Source organism: Cannabis sativa, chromosome 6 (assembly GCF_029168945.1).
Source record: "Cannabis sativa cultivar Pink pepper isolate KNU-18-1 chromosome 6, ASM2916894v1, whole genome shotgun sequence".
NCBI classification, from domain to species: domain Eukaryota; kingdom Viridiplantae; phylum Streptophyta; class Magnoliopsida; order Rosales; family Cannabaceae; genus Cannabis; species Cannabis sativa.
In genome coordinates, this window is record NC_083606.1 from 71,247,653 (window position 1) to 71,271,531 (window position 23,879).

Sequence of the window (23,879 nt, forward strand, 5' to 3'; positions counted from 1 at the left end):
ATTTTGATAAAAAAAAAAAAAAATCAGTTCAAAATTCTATTTATACTATTTTAAAAAATACAGAGTTCATTTATCATTTAACAAAACAGATAGTCAAATTAATAACTTTTACAGAACACAGGATCTAAAATAGTATTTATCTATTTTAAAATAATTAATGTGGGTGAAGTTATCATTGAAAAATAAAATAAACTAATATTAGGCATAGTATAGATTAAAATAATAACTTTCTTAATTCTTTTTTGAAATTTTTACATGAAAAATCCATTTTACACAATTTATTACAAAATTACTCACACACGTTTATACCTACTTTTTTACTTACAAAGTTTGTTTTATTACACATATACCACTTAGTCATCATTCCATCCATCATCAATCAAATCCTACTCTCTTCCCTCTCCTTTTTCATTTTCTATCAATCAATCCATCATTTCACTCTTTTTTTTCTTTTTTTCTTTTTATTTTTAATTTTATTTCAGTTTTTAATTTTTAATTTTTAATTTTATTTCAGTTTTTAATTTTTTATTTTTAATTTTATTTTCAATTTTTAATTTTTAATTTTTTTTTTCCATAACAATTCTTCTTTTCTTTTTATTTTTAATTTTTAATTATAAAGCTAGTTTCTTATATATTGTTGCTTAGGTCTAGGATTGACTTCTATCAATCAATCCATCATTTCACTCTCTTTTTTTCTTCTTTCCTTTTTATTTTTAATTTTATTTCAGTTTTTAATTAAATCTTTTTAACTAATTATTAGTTTAACTTTACAACTTCTAAAATACTTTCATGACAAAAGAGAAGACTTTGACTAGGCCATTCAACTGATATAAGCATGTACAAATAAATTCGTACAATTTTAATGTCATTTTCATTCTCGCTGGACTAGCTCAAAGCCACGTCGAAATAATTAGATAACAAAATAAAATAATAAGAAACAATTACCGATGATATTCTATACTTGAAAAGAAAACGATCTAATTCATGCTTATAGTAGTATTGACGTGAGTAGAGTTATAAAATTAATATTAGAAAAGTATTAGGACAAACATGATTAAGATTTATGAGTGAAGGTGGCAAAGCTAATAGATTAGATTAACTCCGGTCGGCCCATTTTTATATCATCAATGGGTAACAATGAGATTTATCATGGATGTTGATGTTCAAAGAGTTTTTCCTGTATTTTAGTTTGTATACAGTTGTTTTGTAGTTTTATTATAGTTTTGCTAGTTGCATATGTTATTTCACTATAAAATTCATATGCAACTATTTGCACAAAACTTACTATGTATAACTACTATTTCTTAGTCCCCATCAAATTAAATTCTTGCATAATATATAAACTATCATAAAACGATAATACAACTATAAGGCAACTATTTGCACTTGCATACAGTTGTTTTGTAGTTTTATTATAGTTTTGCTACTTGCATATGTTATTTCACTATAAAATTAATATGCAACTATTTGCACAAAACTTACTATGTATAACTACTATTTCTTAGTCCCCATCAAATTAAATTCTTGCATAATATATAAACTATCATAAAACGATAATGCAACTATAAGGCAACTATTTGCACTTGCATACAGTTGTTTTGTAGTTTTGTTATAGTTTTGCTACTTGCATATGTTATTTCACTATAAAATTAATATGCAACCATTTGCACAAAACTTACTATGTATAACTACTATTTCTTAGTCCCCATCAAATTAAATTCTTGCATAATATATAAACTATCATAAAACGATAATGCAACTATAAGGCAACCAAAACAAAAAATAAATCAAAATACAACTGTATATAACGTAGATGTATTATTCATGAGGTTTTTTTTTAAATTTTTCACATCATACATTGTTTTGGATTTAGTGGGAGCTCCAGATCTGTTTGTTACAGATCTACATTTCATGAATATAGATTTCGATATTAGGGGGAGTTATTTTGATCGAATAAAATAGAAAACAAATGTGTAATTTTAGTTTCTTCACAGTTTTTCTGATTTTTTTTTCGTCATTTTCAGTTTAGATCATTGCAGGTATTCTTTTCCAGTTGATTTTGCCAGAATTAATAGTTGTATTTTTCTCGTTTTGGTTTCATTTTGGTTGTTTTGCGGTTTTGAAACGAGCGCGTATTTTCATCTTCATGGTTCGCTCTGTACAGCTGAAGGCTTAGTGCATGTGGTATTTTTGTAAATATTTGTATGTGGACTGTATAAATGTTTAATGGGCCGGCCCAAAGTATTTTTGTAATTTTTTTTCCTTTTTTGTATTTTTTTGTTCTTTTCCCTTCTTTTTTTGTGATTAAGATATTTTGAAATGATAACAGAAAAAATTAATTCCATTCTTTTTCATTTTACAGATACAATGTTATATAATGTCATTTTAATTCCTAAAAAAATAAGAGAAAATATCATTTCAATACGTTAAATAATTTTTTAAATTATTTACTTACTTTTATTCAAATTCTATATTATTTTGTTCTTTTTAAAAAAAAAAAAAATTCAATTTTAATTATTTCATTCTACTTTTTATTCTATATTCCATTATTTTATTATATTATTTCCAACCAAAGCTTACATAAATTCATAAATTTTGACAATATTTTATCATCTTATTTCGTTATTAGGTTTTATTATATCTTTACAATTTTTCACAAAACTATAGATCTTTGGACTAAACGGAACATGTAGTTAAGGTCCACCTAGTTCAGGGATCGAAAAAAAAAATCATTTTAAAAATATAAATAAATTTTTAGTAATTTTTTAAAAATAACACTTATTTTTCTAAAAGAACCAAAAAAAAATCCTAATGTCCAACAAACTAAGACAAATTTGTGTGTAGTAATTAACAAAATTATTTATAGTCAATTCCAACATGCTTTTAGAATTATGCTATTTAAGTTATAAATTTAAAATTAAAAAAATTACTTACCTTTCTAGAAACCTATTGATGTTTTTGGATGATTGCTTGTATATTCATGTTTTTTGCTTCTTTTTTCTTTTTTTAATTAATAATAATTCTGTATTATTTCCTTTTTGGAGTACAGATTCACCAAAAACAAATAAATAAAAATTGGTAAAACTACTAAAACAATATGGTATTTTTTGTTTTGAAAAACTAAAAATAAAGAAAATAATGTTTTTGTCTTTTTCTAAATCAATATTTATAACATGAATCAAACTCTGTCACGTCACAGTTCTAAAATGATGCCATCTATACAAATATTTATGGTCACACATAACTAATAATAATACAAAATAGTATCTTTACCCTTTCAACTAATAATAATAGAAAACAATATCTCCACCCTTTGATTTTAATTGAGTTTTAATTATTTTTAAATTTAAGTTTTGACCTGTATTAAATTATGTTTTTTAAGTTTTTTAATAAAATTTTTGTTCAATTTTATTGGGTGTAATTAGAATAATTATGTAATTACTAAATAATATAGTAATTATATAGTAGTTTTTACACTATATTTTAAAATACAAAGTATATTAATTACATATGAATTTCTAATATTTTATTTGACAAAATAATTAGTAATTACATAGAAAAATAATATTCTTTAATAGTCAATATTTAAAATAGAAAGTTTTTAATAATTACATTGTAAGAACGTGAGAATTGAAGAGTGTAATTGGAACCCCTTAATTATCTCGAATTACATAATTATAATGTAATTACATAGTCAGACAAACATGTTAAATTATATAGTTTCTTCTAATTACACACAAATCTAATTATATTGTGACTTTCCAAATACACTCTAACAATTGCTTGTAATTCATATAGCACAATTTCGTAAATATCAAAAATTAACCATTAATTTAATATCAAAACATTTTAAAATTAGTATAAATTTAAGTGTGCACTCAATTTTAGAAAGATACATATTAATACAAATAAAAAAAAATAGTTTATTCCATTTTTTTTATTCCAAATAAAAATATCTATTAAATTGCTTTTAAAATTAATTATATATACTAAGTAATTTAATTATGAGCAAAAATTCATATTCAACAAATGATTAATAATAAATTTAGTCAATTACTTTCCAAGGTATAGATCTATCATTTACCTAAAATGGAAGGACTAAAATGATATTTTTGAAAAATAATAAAAAAAACGTTTAAATATTTTATAAAAGTTTACTATAAATAGATTTGGTGCGAAAGTTTTGAATTTACAGTTTTGTCCCTTTTCTGTTCTTATTTTATTTTTACAATCTGAAACTGAAGAAGAAGAAGAAGAAGATAGATACTGAGTTCGGACCGAGTCAATTATGGATTCTAACTCAGATACAACGAGTCCTAAAACACCGCTTTTGGGACCAGAAGCTCGGAGACCGAGTGATAACGGTCGCCGGAATCGCCGACTCAGTCGAAGATACTCTGTTAACTCGCTCAGGACCGAATTCGTTTCCAGGCTCCCGGAAAAAGTCCGTTCTGGTTTCGACGTTGAGTCCAGTCCTTATGATATCGACCTAACTCGGACCACTGGCTTGAGCGGAGGTTTGTTTGAAATTTCAATTCAAGAAAAAAAACAATACTCTGTTTGGTTACTGAGAAAATGCGTTAAAGATTTTTTATAATTTTTTTTTTCCAATAGTTTTTTGTTATAATGAGCAATCAGAAAATGATTATAAGAAACGTCGTTATAATGAACATGAAAAATTGGGTGATTTTTTTAGGAAACAGAGTTATTGTTTGTGGTATAAGGCATTGTTTGTTTGTTGAGAAATTGGGGGAGAAATTTTCAGTTGTTTAGAGAATCTGCAACCAATTATAACGATGAATGAGTTGATTCCTTTGTTGTTTTTATATGAATATGTTGTTAACAATTTTGATTCTTGTTTTTTGAATTTATAGGAGAAAAGGAGTACTATGAAAGACAACTTTTAACTTTGAAATCTTTTGAGGAAGTTGATTCTGTAGTGCAATCAGAGAGCATTGATGAAGATGATAATGAAGAACAAGCTCAACATGAAAGAGCCATGATGATCTCCAATTATGCAAACATAATTCTCTTGGGACTTAAGGTAAATTATGGGTCTTTTCTATGAGAACTATGGAATAAAGTATTTGAGTTGTTAAGAGCTTTTACAGCTCCAACCAATGGTATCTTTAATGTTTTAGGTTATATACACCATGATATAGAAAATTCATTCTCAGTTCACAAACACTGAAGTTGAAATTTGTGCTTGATTGTGTAGATCTATGCAACTATAAAGAGTGGGTCCATAGCCATTGCAGCATCAACACTAGATTCTTTGTTGGATCTCATGGCTGGTGGCATACTTTGGTTCACTCACTTGTCAATGAAAAGTATAAACATTTATAGATACCCCATTGGAAAATTGAGGGTGCAGCCTGTTGGCATAATCATTTTTGCTGCTATCATGGCTACACTAGGTATGATTCTGCACCTTAATTTCTTCATAGTTTGCACAGATTTTCTCTTTTTCGACTCAATGAAGGGAGACTGTTGGGCTTCCTTGGTTAACATACATATCATCTAGTGTATGTACTCTGTTTGATACATAATCAGATTAAGGAAGAATTTCACTATGCTCTTAAAGATGCTAAGTTATAATTATACAGAAATAAAAAATAAATGTGTGTGGAGTAGCTTAGGAAGGAAAGGTTTGCCACTTTATGGAAAGGTAGGCAGCTTTAGAAAATTATAAAGCCAACAAGTGAGTTTAAATTAGTTTATGCTAGTTTTGAATTTAAGTTTAATTTCAACTAAAAGGTTCCTCCAGGTAGTAGGCATATTTTGAGGAATTCTAAACATAGTACACCTTGTGCTCTTTATCTAAACATACTTTAGAGTTACTCAATGCTTTAACATAGAACATCTCGGCAACCTTAGAGATGGTTTTGTTCTGTTCTGTTCTTTCTTTTAAGTAATCTTAGGCCAAATTAGATTCTATACCAAAATAATTTCCAATTAAATTTCAACTTACAGGTTTTCAGGTATTCATCCAGGCTTTAGAACAGCTAATTGAAGCTAATCCTTCAGAGAAGATGTCCTCAGACCAGTTAGTGTGGTTGTATTCAATCATGCTATTTGCTACTGTGGTAAAACTCGCGCTCTGGATTTATTGTAGAAGCTCAGGAAACAAGATTGTCCGTGCCTATGCAGAGGTTTTTTGATCTCTCTCTCTCTCTCTCTCTCATTTACTTTTATGGTACTTGTTATTAAATGCATACATCTTTTTCAAGTTGAATTGATTTTTGACTTTACAATGCCCATTACCAGGATCATTATTTTGATGTAATAACAAATGTAGTTGGGTTGGTTGCTGCGGTACTAGCTGACAAATTCTACTGGTGGATCGATCCAGTTGGTGCTCTTGTCCTTGCAATATACACAATAGCAAATTGGTCTCGTACTGTTATCGAAAATGCAGGTACTTTTCTCGACCTCTTAGCTCCTTTTGCTGCAAATAAATCATCCTCATTTTCTTTCTTCTTGTCTCTCTTTGAAAATTAGCTTAAAATATGGTATCTTTTACAGTTTCACTAGTGGGACAATCAGCCCCTCCTGAAGTCCTGCAGAAGCTTACTTATCTTGTCATAAGGCATCCTCAAGTAAAGCGTATCGACACCGTTCGCGCCTACACATTTGGTGTTCTTTATTTTGTGGAGGTAAACCAATTAACAAACACACTGAGCTCAAACAAGAAAATGGAGATTTAGATACAATTCAATCTCTGTAAAACCAGATGATAATTAATTCAAGAAATCAAAACATAACAGCATAAGTAATGAGATCAAATCAAACCACTTTATTGATCAATCTTGCAACTCAAAGTTACAACATACAATCTCTCTCTACACTCAGTTTCAGTTTGTGTGTTGTCTAAGAAAAGAATAAAATCGATCAACTAACTAAGCCTAGACATGTTCTATATATACTTTGATTGAGTAGTTATACAAGTTGATATAGAGACAGTTATAACAGGTATCTAGGTAGTTAGGACTTAAGCTAGTGACTGGACCTATAGCTAACGAAAGTGTTCTTCTTTGACTGCCAATGTTAGCTAATATGGCACATTAACACAATAGTTACATATAACTTTCTCTATAATCTTTACTCTTTGGTGTCATAACAACATCTCATGATCATTCAAACTCCATAGTTTGGTGGGATTTGAATAAGTTCACAAGTGAAATAATCTTACTGTTGGTTGGAACAGGTTGACATTGAATTACCGGAGGATTTACCGTTGAAAGAAGCGCACGCGATCGGAGAGAGTCTGCAGATTAACATTGAGAAACTGCCAGAAGTAGAGAGAGCATTTGTTCATCTTGATTTTGAATGTGATCACAAACCAGAGCATTCTGTACTCCACAAGCTCCCAAATTCTCAGCCTTGATTTTTGACATTACTCCCAACTTTACAATAGTAACAATAAAAAAAATTATAGGCATCTTATTCTCACTGTAATTTTTTTGTTTTCTATACAACTATGAGAGATCTTCAGGTTGCTTCTTTGAAAAATTACAATAAAAATTTTAAAAGAAAAACATTTTCTGAGTTGGTGTCAGTGCACAGACTAATTAGGCCAGGTCTTAGGTATAAACGGGGTAGGCTTGTGCTTAGAGCCTGCTTAGCTTAGGGATCAAAAAAAGTTTGTCCTCTTTTAAAATTACACAATTTTTTATTGTATTGTTTTTTAAATCAAAAATATTTTTTCTTATAGTCCACTAAATTTTAAAGCTGATCGTGAGACTAATATACTATACTAATAAGATCAACTTATTATTATTAGGCATTTGAAAATACCATATTCCTATATTAAAAGTGTTGCACTGACTAAACATTTTCAATGTTACATTATATTATAAATAATGCTTTACTTTCTAAAAAAGGTGAATTGTTGAAAGAGAATGTTACTATTAACCTTTTATTATAACTTGTTAATTAATTTTTGTACTGAAAAACATATGTTGAAATACTTTTTTTTTTAAAGTTGTGTTTGTTATAATTACAACATTATTCTTATAAATTTTTTTAATTTTTTGAATAGTTTAAAATGTCGAAAATAAGTTTGAAGTTTTTTGAACACATTTGATAAACTGGAATATCACACTCTGTTTTCGGTATTGTAATTTATTCAAAAAAATTTAAAAATTTACAAGAGGTATATTGTAACTATAACAAATATCACTATAAACAAAAATATTCCGACATATGATTTTAGACGTGAAAGTTAGCTAAGAGATTGTATTAGGAGGTTGTAATTAACACCCCTCTAGTTCAAATAAAGTAAAATAGATGATAAATTGTGAATTTTGTCTAACCAATTACAATTACATGAAGAGGAGAATTTAATTTATATTAGTTGGATTAATAGATGATAAATTGTGAATTTTGTCTAACCAATTACAATGACATGAAGAGGAGAATTTAATTTATATTAGTTGGAATATTTTGAATTTTGATGATTAAAACTTGCCAATGTGCTCAAAAGTTCTGAAAATAAGAGAAACAGAATTATATAAAAATAACAGAAAATCCTTTTCACTATCTGCTACTCAAATCATACCTTACATAACTATCTATAGCCACATTTTTCTCAATGTGTAAAACATAGCACCAAAAATAAGTAACAATGGTAATAGTTTACATCCCTCAAAATTAATGTTCTTATAGATGGGAGCTCTATCTTTAGAATAATCTATACATATATGACCCTTCTTCTAACATGTTGTATACAACACAAGGTATGTAGGTAAGGAGGTAAGACCCCTTCTGTGGGATTTTCCATGGCAGTCGAAACGGGTTATGAATTCGGTATTAGATGACCATTGTACATCTTACTAAGCAACTTTTGTGCATCTGGCCTTCTGAGAAGCCCCTTGTTGTTTGGTACACCAGTCCCTAAACACACAGGGCAAACAAGCTTTCCTCTACCTGATGGCAACAACGATGAAGATGAACGATTAATCAAGAAAGAAAACTTATGACAACTACTCTTATTCCATGAGCAACATAACATTAAGTTTCATGGATGTGAAATTTCATATGCAACAACAGAAAGTAAGAGTGGGCATCTGATTCAATCCAATTCAATTAGTAATAGATTGAATTGGTTTAACATTAACTAAACAATTATAAAAACTACACTGAGTTTTAGGATTTTTTTAAGAATGTGGATCGATTTTAATTGGATTTTGAAAGTGTCATCCAATAACCGATCCAATTCAACTATTCACATCCAATCTAATCTAACTGTAATTGAATATCCAACTTTCTGTAACTGAACTGGATTGGATTGGTTTGAATGTTACCCACTCCTAACAGAAAGTGCATACATACCATAACAATTTGGACATTCTGTGAACTCATAAACATCTTTGGCTCTTTTTCTATTGAGTGCTTTCCATTTTCCTGTACCACCACACATATCACCTAAATCAAACCAAAAAAAGAATCAAGATTTCATCACAGATAATCACAAACATGGTTAAACAAAATGGGAAATATTTCATACTTACAAAGTACAGCACCACTGCCTCCACAATTTCGACATCCTGGTCTGTCCATTCCATTTCCATCCATTGCTAAAGCTTTGGTTTTGGAACTAGAATTGCTGAAATCGTTTATTAATGGAACGGTAGAGCACAGACAAGCAAGACATAAGCGTCGATTGATTGCTGGTTTAGATCCCTGTGGTCAGAAAGGAACATGTATTGGATCAAATTGAAGTCTATGCTTTCAAATTTTGCATACTTAAAAGCTAAAGCACCAAGAGAAAGTTAAGCTTTGGAGTTCAATTTTGAACTGTTGAAGAATATTGGTGATGAAATTCCCAAAAACACTAAATCATGACCATGTGATGAAAAAAGTAATGCTATGTTTGGAAGTTGGATTTTAGTGGGGAAAGAAAACAGCGAGGAAAAAGTAGGCAAGAAAAAAGTGTGGAAAATATAACCGAAAAATCCAACCTCCAAACATAGCTTAAATGTTATCATGAAGAGAAAGAGTTGATTGGAGTGTGTTCAACATGTTCAATGTGATCCAACAAAAGTTGTAAACAACATAAAAACTGCCCTTAATGAGCACAACATTTGTCTATGCTAACTACTAAGACCATATTCACAAGTAAAAAACAATATATAATTGGTTGAGCACATTAGGACGAGCAGCAACACGAGATATGAACAAGCCCTTCAGTATTTTTGTAATTAGTTAGATACCAAAATGAATGAAGCCCTTACCTTAAGAGGTTTTGATGATGAGTTACCAGAATCCTCAGTGCCATTGCTCTCATTTTCCAAACTTGACCTCACTTTGAGCCCAACTGGCTTTGAGTTCACTACCAAATTTAGGCAAGAAATTAAGGGTTTAAGGTTAAGGAAAATATAATCAAACAAATTCAAAGGGAAACACTCAATGACATAAATAAATCAATCTAGGCTGCTAATGAATTGAATCTCTACTTTCTAACATATGATTAAATTTATTAAAGTAATTAAGAAAAACAAAATGTTGTGTAACAAAGTCTTGTAACTATTTTGTGACAATCTTCTAACAGAGACAAATATGTTTCCTATACATAAAAGTCTAGTCTTGTAACTATTCTCAAATAAATAAAACCCAATTTCATCTTAGTTGGAATTTTTCTCATAAATTACACCAAATTTGACAAAGTAGAAGATTGCCCATAATTTATACTCAAAAGGGGTAACATATAAAACTTCAAGTAAGATGAGAAAGCAGATTATAATTCAATAATTCTCAACAAAGCTCAATTAAGGGTACTAATATCTACTATAAATATATATGTATAGAGAGAGAGAGAGAGAGAGAGAGAGAGAGAGAGAGAGAGAGAGAGAGAGAGAGAGAGTTACAGTGGGAGAAGGAGGGGTTTGAGAAGCGTTGTGGAATAGCTGTGAGATGAGAAGAAGGAGAAGCCATGGCCTCTTTCTGTGTTTGTGAGACAAACACAACTCAACTCTCTGTCTGAAGAAGAAGATAATTTTCAGGTGCTCAATTGTCCCAATTTCCTTGCTGGCATCTATCCTCTTTTCCTATTGGCTGCCCGGATTTGTTATAATATGTATTTTATATTATTATTATTATTATTATTATTATTATTATTATTACATTTTTTCACTACTAAAACATTACATTTTATTTATAAGGAACTAAACCATTATATTTAATTAAGATTTACTGTTTTATTAAATAATAATTTGGACGAATTTTTCAAAATAGTATACTAAATTAATTTTGTATTAAAATAAATTTGATAATATAACTGAGAGATATTATAATCAAACTGAATATATTTTTTATATGAGAATTGCCAAAAAAACATCACTAGTATTTAGTCCTATTTTTAGTGTCATACTAGTATTGGTGTTATTAAATATCAAATCTCAAATACTTTAAAAAATACCGCAAACCAATCACAAAATGCTACCTATAAAAATTGTTGAGCACTACTCGTACCAACAACATTCTCTTTTTACATTTATTCGCATTGAACACTGATTTTGGATTAATTATATTAAAAAAATAATAAAAATTAAACTCAATTTACGATTTTGTACTATTTAAAAAATTACAAAATACAGTCATCCATTTAACGTCCAATTGTCATTTGTTTCTTAAATGAACCCAAATGCTTATATTTAATATTTAATTTTAAATTGTAAAAAGAAAAAAAAACAATAAATATTAAATATATTTAATAATTAGCTATACATGACCACAACCTAAAAGAAAAAGAAAAAAATAGACTAATCAGATCTAATAGCAACTCTTAGATAAAAAAGAAAAATAAAAATGCCCATGACCAATGATTACTATGTTTAGAAAGCACATCAAAAACATATTAGTTAAGCAAAAGTTAGCTGCATTTTCATCAAAATTCAGAATTTGACTGTTCATATCAATAAATATATATATATATGTGTGTATATATATAATAGAATATACTTCTTAACATGCAATGCATATATGTAGGAAGTAATTCAGAACTAATTAGATTTAAGACCATACAAATCATTTTAACATAAACATGTCAGTGAGTGTGGCTGCTGCAGCTAGAGAACCCCAACAAACAATTTTTAATCTGCTGCTGCAGCTAAATTTTTACAGGCTACACAACAACCCCTTTTTACAGATACTATGAGAATGGCACCCAACTAATGGGAGGGGAGGGATTTACGCAAAAATTTAGAATAACCGCCCGATGGGGACTCTAAGATACAGTTCGCCCGTAGCATAGAGATGCCAGGTATAGATTCTTCGCCCACTTCTCCTGCAAATAAAACCAAAACACGGTTGATAAGATTGTGTTAATTTCTACAAGTTTTGACTTGAAATAAGGTTTTTTTGGGACGTTACCTTAACATGTGTGCTCGGAAATTGAGAAGTACGCAATGTTTCCTGAGTTTCATCCCCAGGTTTACGCCTGGGAATGCTAAGAATAAGGGCGGATTGGTCCCAAGTTGCGGCAATTGATGTTATGCGGTAACCATTATCCCAACGTCTGTGGATTCCCTCGCTAGGGTAGAGAAAATCAAGCTCCACAACCTATATGAGACATAAGACGTTAGATCGTGAACATTGGAGAAGTTCCCCAGGTTTACAGCATGCAATGAAATGTGTTCAGAATTTGGGAACCGATACACGAAAGAGAGCATTTAAAACCTGGGCAAGGAAATATAAATAAACATAATAGTGGAAATGGCAAGAACCGAGATGAATGGGTAGAGCTTCACCTGATCACTGTAGCCAGCATTGCGAGACATAACAACCCCCCATCGACTCCCAGCAGTTGCCATAGAGGTCACGTGAAAGCCTTCTCTCCATTTTTTATTGATCCATTTGAAGGGAAATGAATCACTTACTTTGTAAGATTGTTGAGAAAATTGAGTTCCTGCAACATTAAAGTGCAGAATTGAGTACAACCACATCTTAGAAACACATAAATTTGTATATGTGTCTGCATGTGTCTTAAAAGTTTCGGGGTTTTCAATATCAACTGGCAATGACAACAAAGCTAAAATAATAATTGAAGGGGGAAAAAAACTACCTTTTGACATCACAACAAGTGAGCTTCCATTGTTGGAACCTGCAATAGAACTAATGTAATAGTTCTTCTCCCATTGTTCCATAATCCATTCCTGTGTATTTGAAAAGAAAGTCAATTTAATAGTCCCAGACAGTATCCAAGCAATGACAATGTGACTATAAGCAATTAAAAGTACACAGACAGAAATATACCTTATGTAAAAAGAAGGGTGATAGTTCATAAACTTGGCTTGTAAAGCCAGTCCCAGCGTCCATAATAAGTGCCCAGAGATTGGAACAAGATGACACACAACTTATCAGTAGGCCATCTGCAACACCTTTTTCAACGTGTTGAGCCAATCTTGCATCAGCCACATTATAATGGTACCTTAATTACACAATAATAAACGGTGATCAGGCAAAACACAAATGGATAATAATATACCTTGCCTACACAGCGCGGCATAACTTACAGCGGACATTAATCCAAGAATTCATTTTAGTATTACCAACAGAACAAAATAACATAACCTAAAATTCAGAAATTGCACCTCTGTTTCATTGGCGGCCGAGCATTGTAAACTGAAATCCATTGTGTCGCTGGAACTCCTAGACGGACCTTCTTCCTTGGTTGCCCATCATCATCTTCCTCAATATTCAATCTACCTCGTTTTTGTCCAACTTGGCTAATAATCTAGCAACAATTACATTGAGATAGTGCATAAATACGTTATACTTAATAAGCATGAGTTGAAATGAGAAAAAAATCACCCATGTGTTCACACTACTTTACCTTTTGAGCACCGTCAATTTTAAGTGGCCTACCGGCGGGATTTGAACCGATCAAACCCTCGAATAAAGATATTAATTTTGAATAGTTGGGCTCTTCATCAAATTTCATGTTAACCACAATCTCCAGAAACTGCTTCAGAGGTGCAGGGCAGAAGCAGCACAACATTTCAGGAGAAGTTGCCATCTTTTTCTTGCAAACTAGAAATGATTTGTTATCACCCTGAGGAATGAAAAAGTCGTAGAGAACGTGAATAAACAAATATGTGGAAAAATCAGAAAAAGGACCAAAACAAATATATAATATCAAGATATGGTGTACCTGATAACCCTGCCATGGTAACCTCCCTCGTAAAAGAAAAATTAGGGTATATGCTAGAGATTCCAGATCATCTCTTCTGCTGGCAGTTCTTCCCAAGTGAGCATGAACACTAGCATATCGAACAGTTCCTCTAGGAATTGAACAGAAAGAAAATTCTTAGTCGAAGTTAAAAGAGCTATATGAAAACTAACTACTGCCAAAAAACTGCAATTCTTAATTCACCTAAACATGTCAGGACGCTGATCATATTCAACATGCTGGCCATTAGAGCTGTCTTTCCACTTTGTTGCTGAAATATCATCCAATTACAAAGAAACACAGGAGATTATAAACTAAACAAGAGAATTGAAAACAAACACAAATTCAAAAGATGAAATGAATTTACTTACCTAATCCAAGATCAACAAGAAATAACTTCTTCTCTTGTGCCGTTGATGGCTGACCGAGTAAAAAGTTTTCTGGCTTAACATCTCCATGCACATAACTGACGAAAAGAATATAAGTTGAATCAAATTTTATAAGTTACAAGATGAGAAAAAAGGCAATTTCGGATATAGATTGGCATACCCTCTTGAATGCATCTTCTCTAAGATTGATAGGGACTCTACGGCAATACAGGCCACCATTTCTGCAGACATCCTGTATATATGCGCCAGTGCAATAAATTTGAGTCAGTACATTTAGAAGTAGTCATCCCAACTGGAAGCATAATAATTATAACTCCCAATTTTCTACCAAACACAATCAGTTTAACACAACAAAATGAGCCTTGAACAATCTCTATCACAAAGAACACCCCTTTTCAGTTTATGATTCACATTGATTACATTATACATCCAATGCACTTTAGCTTGAATGCACTTAATCGATTAAGCAAATCAATAATACTTGTGGTCATATAAAATATTTGGTTCCCCATGACTACATATTAAATTTATTGGTAAAGCCTGATGTGTAAAAAGAATAAACAATAAAATGCTTGATAATCCTGAATACTTACGCCTGCCCTGAAGTGTTCCATACATCCCATAAGCTCGGACCTAGCATGTCCATAACCTACAGTGACGTATTACACAATATAGTTTCATAAGTAAATCACATTGGAAAAAAATACGATAAAGGAACACATGATAGACACGAAGAAGGAAAAAAACAGCATACCATAACATAGTAATCTCCCTGTCTTCCTTTATAGTGCACTTTAGGCACTCCGTGACTACCACCAAGGGTGCTGTTCAAAGAAAACCAACATTAAGAAACGACCATTCACTGAAGATGTGTAGATACTATATGTTATCATAAAGAAAGAAAATGAAATAGAATACCCACTTGTAGACTTGCCACTCATAAGGAGGACCATAATTACAACCTTTGCTGTTCCTATGCTCAAATTTAAGAGCAACCTGATAAAAATTAAAAACAAAACATTAATTCCAAAAAAAATTAAAAGATACAAGGTTCTTCTATAAAATAAAAACAAAAAACTGAAATTTAGGCTGGACGAACCTCCGTTGCTCCAGGACCGCTCAAGCGATCACTTCCCCCAGTAACACGACGACCAACAAAAACCTGCCCAAACCCACCTTTACCCAACTTCCTATCTACCTTGTAGAGCGGTGAACCTCCTACTTGAACCTTAAAAAGAGAAAAGATACAAAAAGTTTCAATGCAAAACCAACAATAGCAAGCTTCTCTATAATGATACAAAACTATTAACATATAAGATCATTCAAACCGAGCCAACAATGTCAGAAACAACAAGCGTTAGTTTAGAGTAAATGAATGAACAATGGAGATTTTCTCCAACAAAATCCTGAAAGTATAATTTATCTGCTGACAAACAATACTTAATCAAAACAAACACCGTTATCAACAAATAAATCACCCAAAATATACAAAAGAAGTTCTGAAAAATAACACAAAAACATAAACGTACTTTCTCAGGAAATGGCACAGTCTCATCTTCTTTCCCAGCAGCCTTATTGGCACTCAAACCACCACTTTCATCACCCATAACTGCTTTATCGTCTTCTTCTTCTTCTTCCTCCTCCTCTTCTTCTTCTTCTTTTTCTTCAACAACAACTTTGTCCTCCTCTCCTACAGGCTCCGAATCGCTCTCCTTCTCTTCTTCTTCTTCTTCCGATATAACAATAACCTGATTCTCCTCCTTCACCTTGTTCCTAGCCGCCAATCCAGTCTTTGGCCTCACCAAGGCCTTGGCGGCTTCTCTAGCAACAGCTGCACGAGTCTTTACGTAATTTCGCAAAGGAGGCGAGTTCGATCGCTTATGGGTTACCCTAGCGCGACCTCGGCGAACTGCCCTGCGAAGCTCCGGCATTGTTCAAACCCATAAAATAATTGGGAAACGACGACGGAAACCTCGACGCTTCGACCATTATCTTAATCGAGCGAAGCTTTCAAACAATCAGTCATGGTTATATATATACACAAATCATATATATATAAGAATAAGGAAAAAATCGTGACGAATTTGGGCGATGGATCGATTGGGAATCGATTTGGGGAAAAATGGTTAGAGAACAAAAATTAGGGTTTGCCGTTTTTGAAGAGAGAGAGAGAGAGAGAGAAAGGAGAGGAAAGGTGTAGTGAGAGATGGACTTAGGAAAAAGACAAATGAGTAAATATGTAAATAAAAATAATTTCTTATTTTTTTTTTATTTTTCAAGTATAAATAAATAATTTATATATTATATATACATGGTTGAGAACTTGACTAGGTTTAGGATTTTATTATTTTTAAGTTTTACTCTTTGAAATTTGTAACAAAGCCTCTCTAAATTCTAATATGTAACAAATCGATAGTGGGATTGTGTTGAGATGGTCCCTATTTGTAAGGACTGAATATCGAGCGAGTTGATTAGGTTTTGAGTTGATGGGTTTCAGTGAAAAAAAAAAAAAAAGTAAACTTGAACACGTCTTGGCGGGTTCGGGTCGAGCAGAACAGTAGACTTGTCAACTTTTTTTTAATTTTATATTTTAAAATAGAAAAAACAATTGTAAATTATAACCTTTACTAAAAAGAATAGAATAAAAAAAATTTATAAGAAAATAAAAGAAAATATAACTTTATAATTTCTGGTATAACACCGAAACTTTTAAAAGTTAACTTTACAATAATCTTAAATAACAAACATAGATAAAAACTTGGATTACATGTAATATGTAAATTCTTAAAAAGATACATAAAAAGTTAGATCTTATTTTAGGTTTTTAGGAAAATTTAAAAAAACAATTAAAGTGGCAGGTTGGTAAGTAGATACAGATTCAACTTGAACCTGAGCATTTGTAGAAAACCAACCAGAGTCTACCCGATGAAAATGAACGGGTTGGAGCCGACCCACCCGTAAAAAATTGATTTTACCACACAATCGAATTTAGGTCATAAAATTCATGTTTTTTTTCTTTTTTTCCACCCCTCTCTCACTACTAAGATAGGCTTAGTGGCTTAAATTAAGTTTACATAATATATAATATATAAATATATATATATATATTTATATAACCTTCACAAATGTCATACTTTAGAAATGTTTTTGAAATAACTATTAGTAGGCTATCCTTTATTGGTATGAAAATTATATGACTTGTTAATTGTCATATAATTTAATCACTTTCCGTTTTTTTTTTTTTTTTTTTGAATAAATCACGTTCCGTTTAAATTATAAAAACACTCAAAAATTAATTAACAAAATTATTTCTAGATAATACCTTATACCTTATTTACTTGTAATAATTATTTAATTGATTCATGTACTTCAATAATCTTTTTGTAATTAAAAAAAAAAACAAAAATACCGTAATAATTATAAAATATATAAAAAATCACTTAATATATTTTTTTTATATTAGTAAGGTATCATAATTATTCAATGATGCATATTCTAGTTTTTTGGTATGTCGATGGCTTCTTTTAATGTTATTTTTGGACAAGCTCATTGAAACGTTATCACTTATGATCTAAAAGTAACAAATCTTAAATGTTATTCATGTTCATAAGCTTCAAAGCTATGTCAATAGTTTTATGAAGTTCTTCTTTGATGATAATGCTTAATTTGGTAAGATTAATTTTGTATTACTTAGTTAGAATCAAATTTCAATTTCAATTTCAATTTACTTGATTATCTTCTAAAGATCTATGAATTCATGACAAAATTGGTGAACTTCTCAACTTGAATTATCAAAAAAAAAAAATTGTCCAATTGGAGAAGACAAATCTTTTTATTGTGGTTATTATTAATCAATTGAGTTTATCTGAAAACACCCATGAACAAAAATAGGGTGATTATTAACATAGTCTAGGCTTTGGGTTTGGATTAGTAGAATAAATAGCCATATTTCAATTTATAACATTGCATAATTTGATGATATGCTAATTTTTTTCTTTAAATAAAATGTCTAAAATACATTCTAAAAAAATGAGTAAATTGGTCCTTGTAATTTTTACGTTCTACTTTGAAGAACAAATAAATTGACAAATGTTTTATTCAAGAATTCTTAGAAAAAAAATCTTATATGTAATATTGTAAAACTGTCACCATGAAAACATTTCCTTACCATTGTCATCATAAATTTCCCTTGAATTAACCTGAGAAAAGGGAGTGGAGAGAAGTAAAGAAATACTTGTTTGGTTAGAAGGAAAAGTAGGGAGAAGAGAAAAATGGATAGAAAATTTTGAGATGGGACCACTTAAAATTTTCTCCTCCAATTTGGCAAGAAAAATAGAGAGAAAACTTTTACAAAACAAAATCAATGTAAAATTACTAAATTTTTTTTGTAAATATAATTTTGTTAATAAATTTAAGGGTAATATAATAATTTTATAACAACTTAATTTTCTTTCCTTTCTACTCACCAAACAACTAAGAAGAAAATAGATTTTCTATTATTTCCTTCTAATTTTCTATCTCTCCTCTATTTTCTTTCCTGTAAAATTTTCAAGAGACTAAAAACTAAAAGCAAAGATTCTATACACAAATGCTGCAACACATTGTGGACAAACAAAATACTTAAGTAAGAGTAGCCCCAAAAAGAATTGATTAACTGTAATATTCAAAGTTCAAACCCAATAACATGCTTAATTAATTTTTTTTTATCAAGCAAATTAAATTTAAGTTCATCTATACAAAGAAGGAAACAAATGTAGTTACAGGAGAGGCTTCAAATATCAGAAATCCTCATACTTAATAGCTTTGAACACTTTACAAATATCATCATACTTTATTTATTCAACATATAGGTCAATGACTATCCTTACAATCCCTCATACCCAAGATTTTGACCTCATCAATGGTTGCTTCACATAACCAATAACAGTATTTGTTCTTCTATTTCTTATTTTTCCTCCCTAATCAATTCTTCCCGAGTCAATTTCGCCTTGTGCCGGAAGATCAAAATGAAAACCAATATCTTTCTGCATTCTCATTTGATACTTTTTTTTCTTTTTGTTAGTAACAATCTGAGACAAAACCAATCTTTGAACCCACTCTCCTACTGTTTTTTTGTTAGCAACTACTAGATCATTCAATCTACTTACTCATCTGTTTATCTCAGCATCTCTTCCTCCAACCCACCCTCTCGTTCTTCAACCTAATAAACCGACTATCGGTGATCATTTCCACCTTGGATTTCCCAATCCAATCTAACTACAAACTTGTTGAATATGAGAAATGTAACTCATTACAATTGCAGCAATTCTTTAGAAATATTGTTTATAAGATGTGTTGTTTATAAAAAGGAAAAATCAATATTTATTTATAAATTATTGTTGAACTGACACTCACAAATTAAAATACTGCAAAACAGATCAATGCACAAGTCATACAACAAGAGGGTCAAAATCTCAAGAATCAACAATTTAAGTTTGTAAAAACGATGGAAGATATGCATACGTGTAGGTTTCATTTTGTATTGGATTGATTTGGTTTCGTTTCGGTAATAGCTTCCACGGGAGGAAGTGTCTGCAAGCAAAGAGAAGAAGAAAAATAAACTTAGAACAGTGCCAACTCTAAAGAAGTGCATTGATAATTTGATTTCATTAAGAAAATTAAAGGGACCCAATGTCCAGAATTTGATAACTTGGAGTAGTTGAAATAATGGTAGGAAGAGAAAAATGTCTCTGACATTTTATCAAACAGTTTCTATGCAATAATTAAATTTGAGTTAGTTAGAGAGGAACAACTTACAAGATCAGGCTTGTAGATGTTGTGGACAACAGAGGCCCCAGCAAGAAGAGAAACAACAACGACCACAGACGACATTGCCAGCGAAGGAGTTCCCGTTGGTCGCTTTCCTCCCCCAAATTTGTGATTCATTTCTGCTAACAACTCCTGTGGACCAACCAAACAATGCTTATAAATTTAGTTCAATTATATAAAATAGCAAAAGATAATTGTTCAAATTGAAAACTCCTTTACTTTTCAGTTCAGCAACCTGAGGCTATCTGTCTCTAAAAGCTTATATGGCTGAAGATGTTGACCTAAAATCAAAAAGTTCATGCCACTTACATAAATAAAAGATTTGTTTATTGTTTTAACCACTTCTTATGTTTCATTTCAAATTTAACATTTGTTAGATCTTATGAATTTGGAAAGAAACAAATAAAATTATTAATATAATACCTTTATCAGCTATTATTTAAAACAAGAATATCTCAACACTTGTATTATCTATTGACAAAAAACAATCACCAATGTAATAGCACATATTGATTTTAAGTTCAAGTATCAAACATGTGAAGAAAATTTAATACCAAAATACTCAAGCTCCTTACCTACTTTATCTGCTGCCCAAAAAAAAATGGTGGAAACCTGCCAAAAAGATGATAAGAGCATAACATGATTGGGATGGATAATTCATAATTAAGTACATCACTTATATACTTGAACTCGATCAAAAAAATGGGGTCACTTCTTATGGACTCGTTAACAATGATTCTGAAACAAAATTGAGGTTCATGTCCTACATATCATTTGCTTTAATTTCAGGTTCCTCACATTAATGGGATTAGATGAGAAACCTAGAATAAAAAGGAAGAAAAATACTTCTAAAACACAAGTGAACTTTTTTCTATATCTAATTTTCTGGAAATGTCTGAATTTCGAAATGGAAACTCGAGTGAGAAACTACAGTCTGACTGAACTTGCTAACTTTGTAACAATAATAAACTCAAACATGTTTGATATTACAAGGCACACATCATGAAAATGCAAGCAAACCATGGCCTACCTCTCAAATTCTCAGTGGTAAACAAGAACATCACTAATTTATATGCAAAAAAGAAAGGCAAAATGAATCAAAATATATGGAAAATTAAGGAGACCCTTGGAGTGCGAAATATAGCTAGCCTATTAAGTTGCCAAGAACCACTGTTAGAAAGGTGATGCTTGCTTCTGTATTTATACCATGTTTGGCTGCAGCTCTCAAGGTAAACTAAGACCAATATATATCACTTATTTTGGACACCACCCACTCCAATCCTTCATATCCCAAAACCATAAAACGTTTGTTTAAGCACATCTAATTACTAAAGGTACAGAGTCACAAAAAATAATACGGCCAAACATATAAACACTAATGAGAGCTGAGAATCTTCATCTTCAATAAAGTGCAAGTGCAAATCACAAAAATTGCTTCAGTCAGAACACAAAATATACCAAAATATTCAAATAAGTGATCACACAAAACCCCAGAATTTGAATAAAGTATAGTTACTTGAATATGCCAAAACAATAAACAAATTGGAAATATAAGTATTAACCATTTATGGGTTTCCTTGAATTCAAGAACTGCAGAGAAAATAACTATAGCTAAACGGCTAAAGAAATCTCAAGAAACAGAATGGGATTATGAGTAACAAGGCTTCTATCTATAATCTTTTACAAAGCTGCAAACTTTATCACATCTCACAAGAAAAAGTGAGCAAAAATCCAAGTTCCATATTCCATTTCCATGATATACATTCTTTTTCCAGCATACATATATGTAGTAGTACAGTAATCTATTTTTTTTTTTTTTTTGGAACAATAGTACAGTAATCTATTTGATCCAACTCAAGTATACAAGAATCCAACCAAATCAATTACATATACAGGTTTATATCCCAAAATGGCACTTATCTCTATTTCAACTATAAATGGCAATGCAAATAAAGAAGAAGAGATCAAAATCAATGGGTATTTCAGAAATCATTTTTTCAATGTAAATTATTATAAAAGTTAGGATTTTTTCATACCATTTATCATATACAAAGCAAAAAGCTTGAGAATTACAAGAATAAACAAGAAATACCATTCAAAGGGTACTAACCAAAAGATAAAAAAATAGAATGGAATCCCATAAAGCAAATATGTTCCATAGACCAAAAGAAGAGGGAAAAAGACAAACCAGCCACTAAAGAATGATACTTTGAATGAGTGAGACTTATTGACATAGCTATGGAAAAATCAAATGTAACAAAAGAGGTGTTATCTAGTTAGGTTCAGGGAACTATGAAGGGTTAAAACTAAGGGTTTTTTGCTTAGAAAGTTGGTTTCTATATCCTCAATATCAACACATTGGTTTCTAATTTCTATTTCCTCTTCTACATCATCGAATCCATTTCCAATAACATTATCATCATCATCACCACCATCATCATCATCAAACAAGTATTAAATTTTATCAGGCAACAACAATTCCAACATCTCTTACATAAGTCATTGAAATTGAATTATGAATTACTGCTTTCCCAAAACATATCTCAAATACAATGAAACAAAACAAGAAGTATTCTTCAGCAAACATAAAACACAGAGCAGAAACATATTGATTCAAATATATAATTTTCACAAATTAACAAAAAATTACCCAGTGAAGGAGTGAGTGAGTGTATTAAGCTTCAAGAAATCAAAATCAGAAAAGCTATATCAAAATATACTTTGAAAACAAAAAATTAGGAAATTTCAGTTACCGTCTGCGGTCGAGGTGAGACCAGTCCGGCGCCGGAGAGAGAGAGACGGTGGTTGGTCAGTTTGATCTGGTGAAGAGCTTCACAGTTCCACGAAATGGAGGCAGAGAACAGAATGAAAAAATTACATATAAGTTGGTGGTCGGGGGAGTCGGTCGGGTCGGGTCGGGTCGGGTCGGGTCGATCGGTCAATATGGTTTCTATGGTTAATTCTCCAATTTGTTAGGAAGAAACCATATACTCAAATTTTAAATTTTTTTATTTTTATATTGTGGGGTAGAATTTTTTTCAAAAATAGTGTGTAAGTTTTATACTGTGTATTGTGTAAAATTTTTACTGTTGTTTTACGACTATTTTTTAGTTGTTCAACTGTTGTTTTTAGTTGTTTTATTTTGTGTTTCATTGTTGTTATATAAAAACACAGTATTTTTGAAAAAAATTTCGTGTGACAGTATTTTTGTAAGTTTCTCAATATTTTATAGTAGGGACACCGTTTTCGTTTTAGTTGCTAAGAACCTCTTTGATATTTGAGAAAATTATAATTTATAGTTTTTCTTATAATGATAATAATTTTTAAAAAAATTAAATAGTTTTATTGACAATATTGTTCAAGATAGTCACTTAATTACTACGAGGCGGCCCTAAGTGATGACTTTACATAAAGTCGGAGGCGGCCCTAAGTGAATTTTTTTTTTTTTTATAAATATACATGTTTTTTAATAATTTTTAAAAATATTATTTATTGTTATAAAAAAGGTCCAA

At 30.6% G+C, this 23,879-nt stretch overlaps 3 protein-coding genes and 1 long non-coding RNA gene across 6 annotated transcripts; 1 reads left to right on the plus strand and 3 right to left on the minus strand.

Moving 5' to 3' along the window:
- Positions 1 to 4,175: 4,175 nt before the first annotated feature.
- On the plus strand, positions 4,176 to 7,548 carry LOC115724667 (metal tolerance protein 4). The gene is made up of 7 exons (XM_030654008.2): positions 4,176 to 4,517; positions 4,875 to 5,044; positions 5,219 to 5,417; positions 5,974 to 6,152; positions 6,268 to 6,418; positions 6,526 to 6,656; positions 7,208 to 7,548. Exons 1-7 carry the CDS (start codon positions 4,289 to 4,291, stop codon positions 7,385 to 7,387), a joined length of 1,239 nt encoding a protein of 412 aa, XP_030509868.1. The 5' UTR covers positions 4,176 to 4,288; the 3' UTR covers positions 7,388 to 7,548.
- Positions 7,549 to 8,494: 946 nt separating this feature from the next.
- Positions 8,495 to 11,048, minus strand: LOC115695660 (protein PHOTOSYSTEM I ASSEMBLY 2, chloroplastic). The gene is made up of 5 exons (XM_030622718.2): positions 10,869 to 11,048; positions 10,236 to 10,333; positions 9,513 to 9,684; positions 9,334 to 9,426; positions 8,495 to 8,928 (listed from the first exon to the last, which is right to left on the minus strand). Exons 1-5 carry the CDS (start codon positions 10,933 to 10,935, stop codon positions 8,798 to 8,800), a joined length of 561 nt encoding a protein of 186 aa, XP_030478578.2. The 5' UTR covers positions 10,936 to 11,048; the 3' UTR covers positions 8,495 to 8,797.
- Positions 11,049 to 11,983: 935 nt separating this feature from the next.
- LOC115695701 (casein kinase 1-like protein HD16) lies at positions 11,984 to 16,968 on the minus strand. 2 transcript variants are annotated; one of them, XM_030622769.2, is made up of 16 exons: positions 16,089 to 16,968; positions 15,659 to 15,787; positions 15,482 to 15,555; positions 15,314 to 15,383; positions 15,153 to 15,208; positions 14,720 to 14,791; positions 14,542 to 14,636; positions 14,375 to 14,441; positions 14,153 to 14,282; positions 13,835 to 14,053; positions 13,593 to 13,735; positions 13,255 to 13,429; positions 13,064 to 13,154; positions 12,750 to 12,907; positions 12,373 to 12,561; positions 11,984 to 12,286 (listed from the first exon to the last, which is right to left on the minus strand). In XM_030622769.2, exons 1-16 carry the CDS (start codon positions 16,488 to 16,490, stop codon positions 12,227 to 12,229), a joined length of 2,130 nt encoding a protein of 709 aa, XP_030478629.2. In that variant the 5' UTR covers positions 16,491 to 16,968; the 3' UTR covers positions 11,984 to 12,226. The 2 variants fall into 2 exon arrangements, with proteins under 2 accessions (XP_030478629.2, XP_060973765.1); XM_061117782.1 differs by having other exon boundaries at positions 12,750 to 13,154; positions 16,089 to 16,811.
- Positions 16,969 to 19,893: 2,925 nt separating this feature from the next.
- LOC115695973 (uncharacterized) lies at positions 19,894 to 23,258 on the minus strand. 2 transcript variants are annotated; one of them, XR_004007593.2, is made up of 4 exons: positions 23,121 to 23,243; positions 20,587 to 20,648; positions 20,356 to 20,499; positions 19,894 to 20,130 (listed from the first exon to the last, which is right to left on the minus strand). It is a non-coding gene; the product is annotated as an uncharacterized LOC115695973 (long non-coding RNA). The 2 variants fall into 2 exon arrangements; XR_004007592.2 differs by lacking the exon at positions 20,587 to 20,648 and having other exon boundaries at positions 23,121 to 23,258.
- Between the last annotated feature and the right edge of the window lie 621 nt (positions 23,259 to 23,879).